At 44.8% G+C, this 19,144-nt stretch overlaps 1 protein-coding gene across 2 annotated transcripts in view; it reads right to left on the reverse strand.

Moving 5' to 3' along the window:
• Stab2 (stabilin 2) overlaps positions 1-6,937 on the reverse strand; it is a 170,818-nt gene extending 163,881 nt beyond the window's left edge. For both annotated transcript variants that reach the window (XM_076919878.1, XM_076919877.1), the window contains exons 1-2: positions 6,669-6,937; positions 2,019-2,152 (exon numbers count right to left, since the gene is read on the reverse strand). In XM_076919878.1, coding sequence (XP_076775993.1) covers positions 2,019-2,152; positions 6,669-6,773 — 239 coding nt within the window. In that variant the 5' untranslated portion in view covers positions 6,774-6,937. The remainder of the gene's footprint in view (positions 1-2,018; positions 2,153-6,668) is intronic.
• Between the last annotated feature and the right edge of the window lie 12,207 nt (positions 6,938-19,144).

Below are 19,144 nucleotides of genomic sequence, written 5' to 3' on the forward strand. Positions count from 1 at the left end.
AGACATGCACCACTGTTGCCTTCACGCAGGTTAACTCGGAAGACAAGGGTGCTCTGGCTAAGCTGGTGGAAGCGATTAGGACCAATTACAATGACAGATATGACGAGATCCACCGCCACTGGGGAGGCAACGTCCTGGGTCCTAAGTCTGTGGCTCGCATTGCCAAGCTGGAGAAGGCAAAGGCTAAAGAACTCGCCGCTACACTGGGTTAAATGTGCGTGTAAGTTTTCTGTACATAAATATAATTACAAAATTCTTCTCCCCCCAAAAAACCCATCAAAAATACAATACAAAAATAAAACAAAACCAAAAAAACCCCAGGTTTTTATAGCATAAATGAACAACATACAAGTTTTCAATTCTAAAACAAACAGCATCCATGAAAAATTTTAGTGTGTGTGTGTGTGTTGTATTTAGTAGCAGTCATAGTAGTAGTAGCAGTAGCAGCAGCAGCAGCAGCAGCTTGGATACAACCAAGTGCTCATCCTGACCCTTATCAAAAGAATACGAAAACATTCTTTAGGAAGATGCCATATAATTTTAACCTTGAACTTTGATATAATCTTAATAGGAAACGAATCACTGCAAACGTGTTCTCACTCAGGCTAATCGATGAATTAATTGGTTCATTCATGCATGTACTTGCTAAAAGGCTGGAAAATGGCTCAGCTGCTCAGGTGTCTGCTGTGTGAGCATGAGGACCTGAGTCTGGATGCCCAGTACCCACATAAAAAGCTAGGCACAGTGGGTGCCCTCCTGTAGTCACGGCACCAGAGAAACAGACACAGGAGGCTCCCTAGAGCTCTCTAGCCAGCGACTTCTTATTCCAGAGAGCTCCAGTTTCACTGACAGACCTTGTCTCAAAACATAAGGTAGACAGTGATTGAGGAAGACACCAAAGTGTCACTCTCTGGCTTACACACATGAATGAATACACACACACACACACACACACACACACACACACACAAATACCTACAAACATGTACACATGTGCTTAATTTGTAAATTAAAAACAGACTTATTGAACGATGCCTCATTTCTGAATCAGCTAGTTAAACAGATCAAAACTTGCATTTCCTTTGGGCCTCCTGGCTGCATCTGTTAGCAGGTGTGCAGACTCAATTGTTCCCCTTTGACAGGACCATGGTGCCTTGAACAATGAAAGTTCTGGATCATAGATGACCTTCAAGAATGTAATAAAGACATTCCAACAATGGTACAGTTTTTTTATCCTGTCTCTTTGGGTTCTAACTAGTAGTAGGTTTTACAGTTTATTAGCAAGACAAACACCAGACCCAAGGCTTAACAAATTGATTTTGTTTTTGAGACAGGATCTTGCTGTGTAGCCAAGGCAATCTATAGGTTTTTTAAAAAAATATGTTCAAATTAGAACCCTATTTTATCTATCTATCTATCTATCTATCTATCTATCTATCTATCTATCTATCTAGTGTGTTGTATGCACTTGAGTGTGTAGGCACACACATTTATGCTTGTTAACAGAGGCTAGGGCAGGGTGTCGGGTGTTTTCCTCTGTTACTTTGTTCCTGTGAGACAGGGTTTCTCACTGACCTAGAAACTTGCCATTCTGGCTCGGCTGGCAGGCTAGACTCTCCATCTGCCTCTGGCTCCCGACACTGGGTCACAGGCGGCACCCGCAGCTACACTGAAGTGGGTGCTGGGTTTTACCCTCAGATTCTCATGCTCACGTATCCAATGAGCCACCTTCCCCAGTTTGAGAACCATTTTCAAATGACTCCAATTTAAAAAAAAAAATAAGAAGGGCAAGAGGAAAAGAGTGTTTATGTACAACACAATTTGTACTAAAATGTCAGTCAATAATAATAAGGACTTACACTCAAGTCCATAGATCGTGAGTTACTCTAAGTACAGTCTTAGAGGAAGAGATAAATCCTGGAATTACTTGGCAGTGTTTGAGACAGGATGCTCCAATTTGGAGTCACAGTTCTTAGGGTACCAAGACATGGGCACACGTATCTCGTCATAATGAGTACCTGCAATCCCGAACCCCGACAGAGCCATTGGTAATCTTGATGTAGCCATCTGGACACTTGACTGCAAAGTTGGTCGCGCAGGATTGGCACTTTGTCCTGACGACTAGGGTAGACTTCTTATCACATCTTTTTGCCTGTGCAAATACAGCAAAGAACACCAACTCCTGTTATCAGAACCTTGCAAAATATCTGGTATGGCTAGTTCTCTGGCTTGTTGCCTTCAGCCTTATCTATCTGGAATCGGCAAGTAATGTCTGCCTTGGCTGTGGGGGTGGACAGGGGTACTGCTTGGGCTAAACACATGTACCATCCCTCATCCAGAACCTGGAGCCCTACGAAGTAGGTTCATGTCACTACTTACAGTTATCAAAATGAGGAACCGGAGATACATTGCAGAGTCTCTGTTTCAAGTGGGCTAGTGTTACAGAAGGTTATTCACGACCAATTGTTCATAGATTGATGGTTTTCGAGGATAATATTTCAGAATTGTTTCCACAGAGTTATCTGCTGTGGGGCTAGTGCTGTGCTAAATGCTAGGGGGAACAGTTTCTGTTCCAGAGAGGTCTGTAGAATTTAGATTTCAATCCAGCTGAGAAACAGGTGGCTTGAGAGCAAAGATTGTTGTTATTGTTAGTTGCTATGGCCTGAGCCCCTAAGTATCATGGTGTGCTGTCTGACACACCATGATACTTATTGAATATGTGTTAATGTATAATGTATAATGTAATGATAAATTAACCCATCAGACAGGCACACTAGGAACAGCTATTTGGCAACATAAGGCAGCCCAGAATTAACTTCTTAAATGAATGATACGGGCAGACCTTGGTCCCCTGTTGCTCCCAGTGCTGGAGCTGACCCCCCTAGATAGAGCTCCCTCACCCCCTCTGACTTTCAAGGTTCCCTAATCTCTCCCTCTAATTTAGTCTACAAAAGGCAGACTAAACATTGGAGCCCAGTGCAGAGTGTAAATGAAGTTCTACATCTTGTGAAGCGTATATTCTCCAGTGAGCGCCTACACTTAGTTATTAGCTGTTAAAAGGGAGACATTAGTAGCCAACTTTCCATGATGTACTAGGCGCAAGCTGCCCTGGCACAGTACGTGGGGGAATATAGTAACAGATAATGTTTCCTGAAACATTTCTTCATTTTATCTCTGAGCCTGACTGATGATCTGGCCTTCCCGTGGGTGATCTGTCCCCTTCCTAGGCTAACTAACCTCTCTATCCTCCAAGGGCAGGCTCTTCCTGTTTTCTCCATAAAACTATTCTCATTCTTTCTTTCCTTTGTCTAACTTCAAGCCTTCCAGCAGCTTGTTACTGTTTTTGAGAAAGGTCCTCAGTAGCTACACCCCCTCAAAGATGCTCTGTAGCCAAAAATGGCCTTGAATTATTTCTGATCCTTTTGCTGCTACCTCCCAAGTGCTTGGTGTACTCCATCACAACGAGTATATACAGTTCCAGGGATAGAAACCCTGGCTCTTGTGAATGTTGGGTAAAGACCAATTAAATTACAATCCTAGTATCCCAGTTGTTGGCCTTTGTTCTCTACGTAAGAATTTCAGACACTTCAGGACCACATCTCATATTTCTTTGTCATTGTAGCAGCCCAGCACTAGTTAGGTATGGTGGAAACACCATCATCTCTAAGGTCATCAGAACACTGAGTGGCTATGCAGACTTCCAAGTGAGTTATCTGCTTTTTATTGCTCCAGAGAGTAGGCCAAGGGTCACTATTTTCATTGTAGAGGGTATGGGGCAGAGGACTGAAGACAGTTTGGAATGTGCAGTGACTTGCCCCAGGTCACTTATGAGTTATCAGCCTCTTTATTCCTTGATTAGCTTTTTCTTCAAGCACCCAAGTGGCACAAAGAAAACCAGTCTCTACTTTTATTAGACGCTTTCTTTTCGTGATCATTGTGAACCAAAGTGCCCCTGGCTAATAATAATAACACAACACTTCCTTTAACCATTGTGGCATGATTCAAATTTTCTAAAAGCAAGGTTTTGTTTACATCGGAATTTTTGTTTGGATAGACAGCTGAATTGATGTCATGTTCAGTTTTTCTTCTTAATATGACCAACTTAACTCTCTTTTTTCCCTGGGTTGGGGATATGGCTCAGTTTGTAGAGTACAAAGCCCTGGGTTCAATCCCAAGTACTGCATACAATCATGTGTTTGTGGTGCAGGCTTATAATTCTACCACTCAGGAGGTGAGGCAGGAGGATGAGACACTTAAGGTCATCCTCATACACCACTAATGTGGTAAATCTACATAGATATTAAAAACAAAGACATCATGAATTTTTTTTTTCAGACAAATGGGTAGAACTTGAGAATATCATCCTGAGTAAGATAACCCAGACCCAAAAGGATATGTATGGAATGCACTCACTGATAAGTGGATAATATCCATAAAATACAGGATACCCATGCTACACCCCACAGACCTAAAGAAGTTAAACGAGAAGAAAGGCCCAAGTAAGGAAGCTTGAATCTCACTTAGAAGGGGAAAGAAAGTAGTCATAGGAGCCAGATGGAGGGAGGGAACTGGGTGGGAGAGGGCAATGGGGGTGGTTTAGGATCAGGTGTGGGGAAGGACAGGAGAGATGGCTAGATGGCTCTCAAAATGAATGGAAATCTGCAACTGGCAGGGATGGGGAGGAAGAGGGTATCTCGAGGATGTGACAGAGACCCGGGATAATGGAGGTGCCCAGGAGTCAATGGGCATGTGTCCTTAGCTGTGACTCACAGCATTGGGGATATGGAACCCGGAGAGGCCACCTCTTGTGAACATGCAGGAACCCAGTGGAGTGATAGGGACACCTACCCACCCACAGAACTTTCTACCCAAAACTTATCCTGTCTAGAAGAAATGCAGGCACAGGGTTTGGAGCAGAGACTGAGGGAATGGCCAATCAGTAACCAGCCCAACTTAAGACCCATCCCATTGGTAAGCTCCAATCCTTGACACTATTAATGACATTCTGTTATACTTGCAGACAGGAGTCTAGCATGGCTGTCCTCTGAGAGGCCCCACCCAGCAGTTGACTCAGATGGATGCAGAGACCCACAACCAAACAGTGGATAGAGCTTGAGAACTCTTATGGAAGCGTTGGGGGAAGGATTGTGGGCCCTGAAGGGGATAGGGACTCCATAGTAAGTCCCACAGAGTCAACTAACCTGGACTCTCTGGGCTCTCAGAGACTGAACCACCAACCAAAGAGCATACACAGACTGGACCTAGGCATATGTAGCAAATGTGTAGCTTGGTCTTCAAGTGGTCCTGAACAACTGGAGTAGATGCTATCCCAAAAGCTGTTACCTATCCATGCGATATGTGCTTCTAGCTGGCTGACTTGTCTGGCCTCAGTGGGAGAGAATGCACCTAGTCCTGAAAAGACTTGATGTGCCAGGGTGGAGGGTACCCATGGAGAGCCTCCACCCTCTCAGGAAGGGAGGTATGGGGGGAAAGATTGTTGGAGGGGGTGACCAGGAGGCGGGACAGTGGGCAGGCTGTAGAATGGATATATATATGTATATGTATGTGTGTATATGTACATGTACATATACATATACGTATACATATATATACCCCTATCCTCTCTGTCATCTATCTATCTATCTATCTATCTATCTATCTATCTATCTATCTGACTTTCAAATTACTGTTTTCAAATGGAATAACTCATTTTATAAACTTAACCCAGACTCAGCTTTGAATAAGGATCAAGGCCAAGTGCCTTGCTTGCACAGAGGCAAGCCCTCCATGCTGAAGATACTTGTGACAGCAGTCCCTACCACTTGCAGAGCCCCATCTGGGGAAGCAACTGAAGCTTAGAGGGATTGATTCACCTGCTTACGGTTGAATGGCTAGTGTAGGGGGCAGTTCAAGTGTGCCCCTCTCTAACTTCTGGACTGGAGAGGTACCCATCATGCTCTCTGCCACATTCTCAGGAAAGTGCCCTCAGAGCCGGAGTGGACTTGCTGAGTCAGCAGCGGCTCTATCTGGTGCTGAGATACAACACTCCCATTACTGCTTTTATATCTATCGTTCCAAGACAGCAGCCTCATACAGACACAGCACCCGTGTGAGAGTCTCTGGGGTCTTTAGTGCTGATCCACTGAGTGAGGCCTAAAACGAAGGTCACTGTGGTCTTCCCATTCCAGCAGAGGAAGGAGGAAGGCGTGTGTGGGTGCCTGATGGATTTCGGAAATGTTTCTGCTGCTTCCTGTTATCAGCAGGACATCACCTTTCGACCCTGGAACTCCCCCGGGCGCCTTCCTACAGCGGGGCTTGATTTCTACATCTGGGAAGATGGTGGATTGGTACCCACAGTGATAAGGTAGTCCAAACAAACCCCAGAACATGCAGCTTTGCCAGGGAAAGAGAAACGTCAGTACTAAAATCAGAGATGCCAGCCCCAGGGTCAGCACAGCAGACAAGAAGTAGCCAACCCAGCCAGCCCCAGAAAGATAGCACCTCTGGTTTAGAATCTTATTCTTGTAGGTTTTCTCTTGATTTTTTTTTTGAAGCCCAGGCAGGGCTTTTGGACTAAGTTTATATAGGAAAACAAACAAACAAACAAAAAACCATCTAGAGCACACTGTGAAAGTTGACAAATAAAAACACAGGAATGTTTATCTTACCAGTTCTGGGGCTTCTGTCGGGGAGCAGGCGTTTTGCACAAGCAACCCCAGGAAGACAGGGATTGCAGGCAGCAGCATGCTGATGACAAGCTTGTTCCTTCCCATGCCAGGCTCTCCTCAGGGTGATCCGACTATCTTAACTTCTCTGATGAGTCCCCACAGAGTTCTTTCTCATGTCAGTGGTGTCTATTTTAAATCTTTTCCTTTCCCTGGTTAGGAAGGGAAGGTAGGTGAGACCAGACTGACTAACCACGGGAGCTCAGATGAGTTGGCCGCTCTGAACTGTATATAAGTCCTGACTGAGTGACAGGATTTCCTGAAGGGGCCGAGGCAGAGATCTGACCTGGGATTTCTGTGCCTTGTGGAACTCCCAGGGATGGTTCCCCTCTTGTCTCTGTGGCCGCTCTGCACTGGACCTGCCTGTGGACCTTTCCACACCACACCACACCACAGCACAGAGCACCCCAGGCCTTTCTGTTCCAACGTATGGGTTCAGATTTTCTGTAGGGAGAGTTTGTGGGAGGGCCCATCACTATGCATAGACCCAGGCATGGAGAGAATGTTCAGAAGTCTGGTCCCTGCTTTGGAAGATGGTGGTGTCTTCTTCCTCCTGTGCTTGTCAGTGCTAATGGTTGGGTTTTCCACCCACTCTTCTCTTTAAGCTTATTCAAGCAGTGAGTGACAGAGCCTACTCCTCTAATGTAGTCCTTCAAGGTTGAGTCTAATGCCATTTCTTCCAGGAAGACTTTCTCTTCTGCTCCTCCTGAATTTTGCACACCATGCCACGAAAGCCCAGTCACACATATTACAGTCCTCCTGTCTGTCTGTCCTTCTCCTAGGCCAGTTGTGAATTCCTTGAGGGCAACAGCACAGTGTTACTCTTTTCTGCATTGCCACTGCCTAAAGCCTAGAGCAGAAACACAGGCTTGAAAATAATAAAAATAACAACAGCCAGCACCCTGGAAACTCACTATGAGCCAGGCGCTGTTCTAGTCCTCTCGGTGATTGGGGACGGAACCTGTAGAGAAATCTATGGGGGCATTTTTTGATTAATGATTGACATGGGAGGGCCTAGTCCACTGTGGGCAGTGCCATCCCTGAGCAGGTGGTCCTGGGTTATGTAAGAAAGCAGGCTGAGGAATCCAGGAGGAGCAAGCAGATGAGCAGCATCCCTCCATGGCCTCTGCATCAGCTCCAGCCTTCAGGTTCCTGCCCCGGCAGCCTGCCCCGGCAGCCTCTTATGATGGACTGTAAGCTATGAGGTGAACTAAACCCTTTCCTCCTATAGGTTGGGCTGGTCAGGTGTTATCGAGGCAGTAGAAAGCAAATAAGGACATCCAGAGTCTTGGCTCTAGAGCTGGGGGATGACTAGCCCAGCACTGAATGCTATTCCCCACCACCTTCTGCTCCTCACACTCATCGGGTAGATCCCTAGCCCTGCTGGAGACCATGCTGGCCGAGTCAGACCCAGAATAGAAGGGATGACATCTTGGGTCACCCACAAATAGGACACTGAGTTAACCTGCAGACTCATGCAATAGATTCCGCTAAATGACCTTTTTTCCTATAGCCCAGGCCCCAAGATTTTACACACCATATTGAGCTCTAGTCACCTGAGAGCTTTCTAGCATAGACCCTTTGGAGACAAATACAGTTTAAATGGCAAGAAAAGGGGAGTCAGGAGGGGACATCAGGAATGTGCTGCTTGCCCTACCAGGCCCTTCACTAGCATTTGTGGTCCTGATGGAACGTTGATCCGTCTGTCTGTCTGTCTGTCTGTCTGTCTGTCTGTCTGTCTGTCTGTTTCTCTCTCTCTCTCTCTCTCTCTCTCTCTCTCTCTCTCTCTCTCTCTCTCTCTCTCTTTTTCCCTGTGTGTGTCTGGTCCTGATGGAACATCGATCCTGCAGTCTGTGGTCCTAGGGTAGGATACTCAGAACCCACAGGTTTCAGAATTCCAACTGAGGAGATGCTCCTGGTGGGCGGGTACTGGATCTCCTGTTGCTAAAGAGGGTGGTGTCAGATTCCGCTGTGAGTTCTTTTTGTCTACTCATTATGCAGTATTTTTGTCACCAGAACATCTTGGCCAGAGCACGAAGCATTCTTCTTTTCTTCAAATCTGAGTATAATACTGAAATAAAACAGTGCCTTTTTGTATTCTAAATATAGAATTATCAAAAAGAAATTCATTTTTAAAATCTTCTTTTTTTGTACCGACCTACTGATTGATATTACATTCTTTTTTTATTTTTTTTTATTTTTTTGCCCACCTCCTCCCAGCTTTGGGTAAAAATATCTTGTGCTTTTATAACGATTTATATAGCCAAAGGACATATCAAGCTAAACTGAGAATAGTCCAGTTTTCCAATTCCTTTTGAAATCATCTCCATTTAAAGACCCTTTTCAAGTGAAAATACAAATAACATTTTATTTCGCTGATATATGTAGGTGCTTTCCTGAATAACCCCACCCAGTCTGATTAGATAGACATTTTTAATCCGCATATCCACGTAGCAAACATTTATAGAATGCCACACACTCTGCTGGCCTTTGAGGACACAGATCTAAGTAAATCAAACTGCCCTGTTCATTACAGCGTCCAGTTTACTAGCATGCAGACTGCTTCACCTAAAAATTATTACATTTTTGCAAAATAAAATGGTCAAAGAAAGCCACTTCAGTTTGGCAGGCATAGCAACTGCAGCCTAAAGACATTGAGTGATTTATTCAAGGTCAACAAGGTGGTGTGAGGTTGTCATAGTAACAGATGCCTCAGTTATCTTACTAGGTCAGGACCTCTGCTTATATAGATGGCCCCCACTCTGTGTGTGTCTGATGTTTAAGTTAAACATGATCTGTGGTGTACCCAGTCCAACTGGCTGCTGTCTCTTCATTGTCGTACTGAGGTGTGAGTGCGGAAGACCTGTGGTTGATGCCTCACATGCCTGTTGTACACTTGTTCTCTCAGGCTAGCCTGGTCTATGTAGAGAGCTGCCGGCCAGCTGAGGCCATACAGTGAGACCCGATCTCAAAGTAAGGACTATGATGGAGGTGCATGTTAGGACTGAGAGAGGTGACTAACCTGCACCCATGGCCCATTAGCCAGCCAGTCCACTGGTTTTGCCATCTCAGCAGAGCATAACACAGACCTACTGGATCATCTGATGCTTCAAGCTTTGTGTAAAAAGATACATCTTAGGTAGGCCGATATAGGTGTATCCGACATGCGACTTATGGGCTGCACATGACTGACTTCAGCCCAATCCAAACTTGCTACATGGCTGAGGGTGACAGGGAACTCCTGATCTTCTTGTCTCTACCTCCAGAGTAGGTGGGATGGCAGGCATGTGCCACCCTGCTTGACTATTATACTGATGTCCCCCTTCAAACCATATGGAATTGCTTCAACCCCTCAAAACTATAGTACGAAAGAAACAGAAACCTCGTAGGATGCTGAGGCAGGCAAAGTAGTGAGAATATATTGAAGCTAAGAATTTATTGCCACTCTGGGATTTTCTCATAATATTTCACCAGCAGAAGTGGGCTGAACCACACAAATCAGTCACTCTTGAAGGTCAAAAGTCAGGCCGATGCCAACATCTGAACACAGACCCCACTTAGCTCCAAATGATATTAGAAACTATCCTGTTTACTCCTTCACACAGAAATAATTTTTTTAGTTCATTATCATTTTGGGGGGGGATTGTTTATTTTTATTTTTAAAAGGAAAATTGCTTTTATGAGCTATCACCTCCTGGAGCTCCAGAGTCCACCAGTTTCAGCTGGAATGCTTGTGTCTTGGGTAGGATGTATTCTGGGGCCAAGGCGCTGCCTGTGGGTGATGCCGCCTACGTCCATGCCTGTGCCTGGCCCTATGCTTGCCTGGCTCCTTAGCCTGGTGTTATGCTCTCGTAAATCAATGCTTCAGGTGGCTGTTAGGTGCTGACATAGCTGTAGGATTTCCTGGACTCTCACTAGATCCTGGTGTTTTGAGATGTCCGCTTCCCTAAGCAGGGAATGTGTCCAACTCATATTCATATGTCCTTGTCTCCAAGGCCTTCCTTTTCCTCTGTTGGTTTAGATCTTTGTACACAGCAAACCTTGGTGTGTGTGTGTGTGTGTGTGACAGAGAGAGAGAGAGAGAGAGAGAGAGAGAGAGAGAGAGAGAGAGAGAGAGAGAAAGAGAGAGAGAGAGACAGACAGACAGAAACAGAGACAGAGACACAGAGAGAGATTTGTTTTTCCTTTTTCTGGAAGCCATTCAGTTGATCTTGCTGTAGGCAAAATTGAAACATAGGCCAAGTTTCTTTTAGCTCTGCCTCTCGACGTCCCATTCTCTGCATTTCTCCTCTTCCTGTCCTGCAGTCATTTATTTATTCAATCAGTTGACAGTGGGCACCCAGCCATTCCCATAATGCCTTCTGGTGTGCTTGTTGTTCCACGACAGACCGGGATTATTTAATACATGGGAATAGTGAACGTTTACCATCTACGACTCCAGTGATTTTCTTTCTATTTTTTCTTTTTTTAAAGACAAAGTCTCATATATCCGGGGAAGTCTTTTCCTCATCCTCCTGCATCCACCTCTTAAGTCTGGGATCATAGGTGTGCCCCACCATATCCAGCTCAAGTAATTTTTTTTTGTCTTACCCTCTCCCCCACTGGAAATATCAGAGGCTGCTGTTGAGTCTACCGTCAACTGGTAGAGTCCTGTCCTGTCTAGAATCCAGTCCGTTCTTTCTGTTCCCACCATCTCTACTTGGATGAGACCATCATGGTTGCCTGTCTGTGTTACTGTAGTAGCATCCTACATGGACTCTCTCCATTGTCTACAATCCTCCCACAAACAGCACTCGGGAATCTCTTTTACAGATATAAGTAAGAACAAGTGTGCTTGGAGTTAAGTGTTGGCCATAGTTTTGAGGCTCCCCTAACCTATCTCTCTGGTTTCCTCTCTAGTCTCATGCTGAAGCATCTAGAGTTCACTGTATTGTATTGACCCCACTTTATCCTATGCATGTATTCAATGCTGTCAATGTCAATCCCGCCCATCTTTGGCATTTTCATTAGCTGTTTCCTCTGCTTGAAATATTCCCTCCCCCTCGAGGGCTCTTGCCTCTTCTCATTGGCTGACACATTGTCACTCTTCTCTGTCATTGGTATCCATTTAATTGTCGACTTCATTACAAAATCTTACTCTTGAGCTGGTATGGGCATTAAGCCACCCCATTGTCTTGCTCCATTTCGGTTTCCAGCACAAACTAAAACTATGAGTTTGTGTCGTGTTTGTTGGTACCTGTCTTTCTGCACTGAAGCATCAGGTCTAGGACAACACCCCTCTGCATGTCTTCTCTCATGATCCACTAGCTGATACACTGAGTGTGGAGTTTACACACATGTGTCATGTATTCTGCCCTTTACATTGCATTATTTAATCCCTTCAAAATTCCCACAGGGAACATCCTGTTATATCTTTGCATTACATCAGAAAGCTGAGGTAAGTAGAGATCTCCAAGTAGGTCAGCCACACAACGGGTGGATGTCAAGTAGGAGGAAGTCTGGTATTTAAATAACCCAGGGCCAGGCTCATTCACTAGCTAGGAGTCTATCCATTAGGACAGGAAATAAACCCCCATGACATTAAAGCCACAGGTTTTCTATTTGACTATTTTTATTATAAAGTGGCCCGCTGAAGTATTTATAGGGATGAAGTATAGTATCAAGCGATCTGGAATTTAGAATGGGACCATCAGCATAACTAAGAATGGGGAAGGGTTGGTTTCTCAGAGGACATTCAGGTTAGTGCAGAGGGTGTAGGAGACGCTGTGTTACCCACAGTAAATGTTAAGGGCAGATCTTGGAAGAGCCAAACTCCAAATTCCTCAATCAAGGACATTGTCTACTGTTGGTTTTATTTCATAGTAAAGCTGACAACTGGTCTACCACTCCATTGTTCGCTCAACTGTCCTTTTCTTTCTTTCTTTCTTTCTTTTCTTTTCTTTTCTTTTTTTCTTTTTTTTTTTTTTTTAAATAAGGTCTTGTTATGTAGCCCCTGGAAGACCTGGAATTCACTATGGAGCCCAGCCCGGCCTCACACTTGTGGTGATCCTCTTGTGTCAACCTCTCAAGTGCTAGGGTTACAACCTGTGCTGTCAGACATCTGGTCTTACTTAAGGACCCTGAGCACTTGACAATATGCTAAACTCTTGTGGATGAACATAGAGATCTAAGATGAAGCTAGGCCCACCCTATGCCATGGAGGGTGCCCAAGTACACAGTTAGACTGGGGCTCCCGCAGAGACTTTAGCTCACAATTGTGTTAAAAATCAACATCCCCAGTTCTAACCAGATCTAACCAGCTTTTGTCTAGGTTTGCTCTCTAAGTGCTTGTGCTTGATATCCGAGTGCAGAGGCTCACCTTCTCATACTGACGAGCTCAGCAAGACTGAGAACCACGCACACTCATTTCCTTCCTTCTGCTGGAGACAAGTGCATCCTTTAGTCTTTGACTATCATCTTTCTCCTTTGCTCTTTGTTCTCCACACGACCTCAATGCCAAATCCAATGTACATTCAGCAGTTACCAGCTTCCTCTCCCTGGCTTGGAGAGAACGAGAAACACTTGGAGCCGACTCTCAGGAACCTTGTATTATTATCTGACTTCCAAGCAATATTTATGGCCCATTCATTCCCAACAATGGTTCAGGCAGTTCCTCAGGACAATAACAGAGCTGACACACCAGTATGAGGTGGTTGGGACTGTATGAAGCCCTGTGGCCAGGGACAACAATCCATCAGCTGTTTCCTTTCTTCATTTATTCACTTACTTCATTCTTGGAAAAAAAAAAACCTGTCTACTGATGACAAATTCCATGTGAGATGCTGTTATTAACTCCATACGTTTTCTTTAGACTTTAAGGTCAGCAAACTTTCTCTATAAAGGATCGGAGGGCAAAATCTTCGGCTTCATAGGCCATAAATGTATCTGGCAGCTACATTATTTTCCTGTAGTATGATGAACAACTATAGATAATGTGAAGACTAATGAGTGGATTGTATTTCAATACAACTATTTACAAACAGGTGGCCTGTAACACCACTTTTCCATGGTGGGTGTAGGTTTGGACAATTCCTGCTTTAGCTAAATTGTGACCATATTTTATCTCACTTTCATTGAAGTGTGATTTTCTTTTTACCTCTTAAAATCGAGTATCAGAGGCCAGGCTTAGAGACACAGAGCTTTAATCTCAGCACTTGCAAGGCACAGACAGGTGGATTTCTAGTATGAAGTCAGCATGGTCTAGAAAAAGAGTTCCAGGCCAGCCAGGACTACAGAACGTGATGCTTTCAGAGCAGAAACACATGGGGGGGGGGGGTAATCAGATAGGTCCTATTGATTGATTTTTATCTCCACAAGTACTGTGGCTTGTTTCTTACTCAGTAATATTAGCGCTGCTATCAACAACAACAGTAACAATAGCTGGAAGTAATATATCATCTGCCAGTCACTGTTCAAACCACTTTCGGGTTATAACTCATTTTCTCGGAATTGTTAGGGAAGGATGGTAAGGAAGAGGGTCAGATAACAGTGATATAAAAATTGTTTGGAGTGGTTTTCTAGTATTGCATATATTCTGATAAAGCAATAGCATCTCATGTTTGTTGAGTTCATTTGAGGGGCTGGATACAATATCAAAGGGGTCTTTGTCATGTTTTGTTTGTTTGTTTTTTTGTTTGTTTGTAACTCAGCTCTCTGGTAGTCCTCTAAGGAAGATGAGGTTGATATGTTCATCTTACAGCTGAAGAATTGAATTTTAATGTTGTTCAGAAACTTCCCCTAGCTAGCATTCGCAGAGTGGAAACTGGCTTATGTCGGAAAAGTGGATTCTCTGTTTGCTATTAATATTCTTTCGTTTGGACAAGAAGAGAATTAACAAAATCCCACCTGTCAGTAAAGTGGTTTTATTATTATTATTATTATTATTATTATTATTATTATTATTATTATTATTATTATTAGAATGGTGCGTATTTTAAAATATTTCCACTAATGGCCCAGAATTCTCAGATGGAAGAACCCAAGAAGCTCAAGTGTCTGGAGCTTTGGCAACCTGGTGACTCTCACTCACAAACCCAGTGTCCTGGAGGCCTCATTAAATCAGCAGAACAATGGGGCGTGCTGAAACAGTGCAGCTGTACTTCAGAGAAATGCTGCCTATGGGATGTAGCCTTGGCCTCTTAGGGCGGGGCTGAGGTGGCTCTGGGCAGAGGGCGCACACCACCTCCCATTCCTGGAATGTGGCCGGCAGCTGACAGCCACCCTACTTGTCTGGGGAGGGGTGGCCTTCAACATAGATTAGGTCTTGAAAGCTGCCTCTTTGCCTTTCTGTTGTGTGCCTCAAAAGAGTCGCTCAGCTGGTGCAATTGCTGTCAACAAAAGGAAGCTGTCTTTGAACAGAGGCAGGACAGGGTTCCCTGGGATGTGTGTGTGTGTGTGTGTGTGTGTGTGTGTGTGTGTGTGTGTGTGTATTCTACCAAACTTTGTAAGTGGGTTGTACTTGGTCATTCACACATTTCGAGGAAGTTTCTGCCTCCATGTGTGCACACTTCTTTGTGGACACGTGACCTCTTTCTGGTGAATCTTACATTGAGCATGCACACACTAGAAAGGCTTTCTCCCTCAAAGTGCTACAAACGCAAGTCAGCCCCAAGCACCTTCTTTTCTAGGTAATATAGACTATCAGAGAAACAGTGGGAATTCCCAGGATCACATTGGAGAAAATCAGAGTCTTCGAGTTGATTCTGCCCCATAAAACACAGGTATTTTAACTATTGGAGTCCTGGAGCATTTGTCTGTTATATAATGGAGTGGATGGCAATGGATTCTATGTTCTATTTTGGTTTTAAGCTTTATGCTTGCATGTAAATAACCTTTTAACGAAGAAAGAGAAAACATTTTCCCTCTGTCTATCAAGATTTACAGATTAACACTGGCCCTAGCTTCAGGATAGACATAAGAAACCCAGTTCCTACTCACAGACCTGCTGTTCTCTCTCTCTCTTTCTGTGTGTGTGTGAGACAGAGAGAGAGACAGAGAGAGAGACAGAGAGACAAAGAGACAGACAGACACACACACAGAGGGGAGAGGGAGAGGGAGAGAGAGAGAGAGAGAGAGAGAGAGAGAGAGAGAGAGAGAGAGAGAGATATCCATATTAAGATTTGCTTTTTGGATGTTGGTTTGTTAAGCAGGTTTGCATTGCATTGGTTACTTTTCTCATTGTTACAAGAAGACACTGGACAAAAGCCACTCAAAGAAGGGAAGGTTTATTGTGTGGTTCCAATATTGAGGGGTGCGCTCCATCACTGTGAGTATTGAAGGGAGTGCTCCATCACTGTGAGTATTGGAGGGTGTGCTCCATCACTGTGACTATTGGAGGGAGCACTCCATCACTGTGACTATTGGAGGGAGCACTCCATCGCTGTGACTATTGGAGGGAACACTCCATCGCTGTGACTATTGGAGGGACCACTCCATCACTGTGACTATTGGAGGGAGCACTCCATCGCTGTGACTATTGGAGGGACCACTCCATCACTGTGACTATTGGAGGGAACACTCCATCACTGTGACTATTGGAGGGAGCACTCCATCACTGTGACTATTGGAGGGAACACTCCATCACTGTGACTATTGGAGGGAACACTCCATCACTGTGACTATTGGAGGGAACACTCCATCACTGTGACTATTGGAGGGACCACTCCATCACTGTGACTATTGGAGGGACCACTCCATCGCTGTTACTATTGGAGGGAGCATTTTATCACTGTGACTATTGGAAGGAGCACTCCATCACTGTGACTATTGGAGGGACCACTCTATCACTGTGACTATTGGAGGGAGCATTTTATCACTGTGACTATTGGAAGGAGCACTCCATCGCTGTGACTATTGGAGGGAGCACTCCATCACTGTGACTATTGGAAGGAGCACTCCATCACTGTGACTATTGGAGGGACCACTCTATCACTGTGACTATTGGAGGGAGCATTTTATCACTGTGACTATTGGAAGGAGCACTCCATCGCTGTGACTATTGGAGGGAGCACTCCATCACTGTGACTATTGGAGGGAGCACTCCATCGCTGTTACTATTGGAGGGAACACTCCATCACTGTGACTATTGGAGGGAGCACTCCAACACTGTGATTATTGGAGGGAGCACCCCATCACTGTGACTATTGGAGGGAGCACTCCATCACTGTGATTATTGGAGGAAGCACTCCATCACTGTGACTATTGGAGGGAGCACTCCATCACTGTGACTATTGGAGGGTGTGCTCCATCACTGTGACTATTGTAGGGAACACTCCATCCCTGTGACTACTGTAGGGAGCACTCCATCACTGTAACTATTGGAGGGAACACTCTATCACTGTGGCTATTGTAGGGAGTGCTCCATCACTGTGACTATTGGAGGGAGCACCACATCACTGTGACTATTGGAGGGCATGCTCCATCATTGTGACTATTGGAGGGTATGCTCCATCATTGTGACTATTGGAGGGTGCGCTCCATCGCTGTGGGGAGTGTGGGGCCGCTGGTCACTCTGTATTTGTACTCAGGAAACAGAGAGATGAATGCTCTGTCTTAAGCTGATTTTCTTTCTTTCTTTCTTTCTTTCTTTCTTTCTTTCTTTCTTTCTTTCTTTCTTTCCTTCTTTCTTTTTTATTCAGTCAGGGACCCCAGCCCAGGGAATGGTATCAACCATATTCAGGGTGGGTCTTCCTACCTGAGTTAACTTCTCTGAAGACACTCTAACAGCCATACCCTGAAGTGGGCCTCGTAGGTGAGTCTACATTTCAGTCAGATTGACAAGGAATCCACCTTTGAAACGTTGCTCATAACATCAGAACTTGGAGGTGCACACACTTGGGGTATGCAGACTACTGGTGGGAAGCGGAAGCAAGCTGTGTTATGAAGCAGACATCTAGAGAATAGGCCATGCTTTAGTCCCCACTCTTTGGCTCCCTGTGTCCACAAGTGTGAGGACCACTGACAAGGTCTCCAGAAAATAAGAACTAGTACACTTCTGGGTCTCAACCTGGAGAAGACTGACTTGAGGCAGGAGTTCCAGAGAGGTACTGACAAGTGGGCCACTGCTTGGTGGCCCACAGGCACTTACAAAGACTTAAGTGTTCAAGGGACCTGGAAAGATTGTGGCTACACATCAGGATACACACCTGGTACATTGGAATCTTTAGAAGAGACTTTTGAAATAATCTTCTGATCAATCAAATCTATACTTCTTACTTATTGGAGTAAGATAGTCTCCACCCCATAGTCCAAGTGCCAACAGTGACACTAGCTACTTTTATTATGGTGACAAAAATAAGTGAAAAAAAAAAAAGCAATTGAAGGAATGAACGGTGTATGTCTTACCATAGTTTCAGCGGATATAGCACATCATAGCAGGGAAGGATAGGGGTAGGATGATGAGGCAGCTGGCCCCATTGTATCTACAACCAGGAAGTAAAGGTGAACAGGAAGTGGAGGCAGGCTCTAAAATCTCAAGGCTCACTCTCCAGTGACCTACTTCCTTTAGTGAGGCTGTACCTCCTAAAGGTTCCACAATCTACCCAAAGAATGGCATCATTTGGGGACCAGTTGTTCAAACATATGCCTCTGTGTTCTCATTCAAACCATAAGTGTCATACAAAGGAAGGTGCTGAATCAATTATTCACGATGTTTTATAGTCTTAGAAGGGACACCCTGGGATAGAGTGATGAGAGTTGATGTATTGGTGAGGTGGTGTTTGGAAGTTAAAGAGAAAGTGTGGCCATTTGAGCATTCTGAAGAGGCGCCTTTCATTGTTGTGCTGAGTCAAAGACCCTACTGTGTAGATGAACAGTTTCAGGGCATTCCGGAAGCAAGCGGCACCTCTACTTGTATCTTTACTTTTCTGAAACAAGTCATGCTGGTGTTGGGTGCTGCAGGATGGAGCCATGTCTGGAGAAGTGAACCATGAATCTGGGAAGGGCTCCTCTTCCCAGAGCAAGCAAACTGTGCTCACTTTGCACTGGAAAGTCAAGTGACCACTCTGCATGTCCGCTTTGCTGCTGTAGATTGAAGACAAGGAAAGCTTTTTCAGCCAAGCATTCCTGTGAAGACTGAAGACAGAGCACTGGGCATGACAATCCAGGGCCAGGGAACAGGAATATCTAGGAAATAAAGTCATTGTCATGTTCCAGACAGGGCTCTAGCTGCAGTCCAGAGGGGGAAGATTTTGGCTCATCCAACTGCTGAAATGAGAACAGAAAGAAAACACAGCAACCTTAACCAGAGATGGGTTTTCTGCACCAGCAATTGAGAGTTCTTTTTTTGAGGGAGTAGGGGCAGGTTTCCATGTAGCCTGGTTTCATCTCAAGAGCCCTGTGTAGCCAGAGAACTTCTGAAACTCCCACCTCTGTTTCCTTAG

This window comes from Arvicanthis niloticus, chromosome 22 (genome assembly GCF_011762505.2).
Source record: "Arvicanthis niloticus isolate mArvNil1 chromosome 22, mArvNil1.pat.X, whole genome shotgun sequence".
Lineage (NCBI taxonomy): Eukaryota > Metazoa > Chordata > Mammalia > Rodentia > Muridae > Arvicanthis > Arvicanthis niloticus.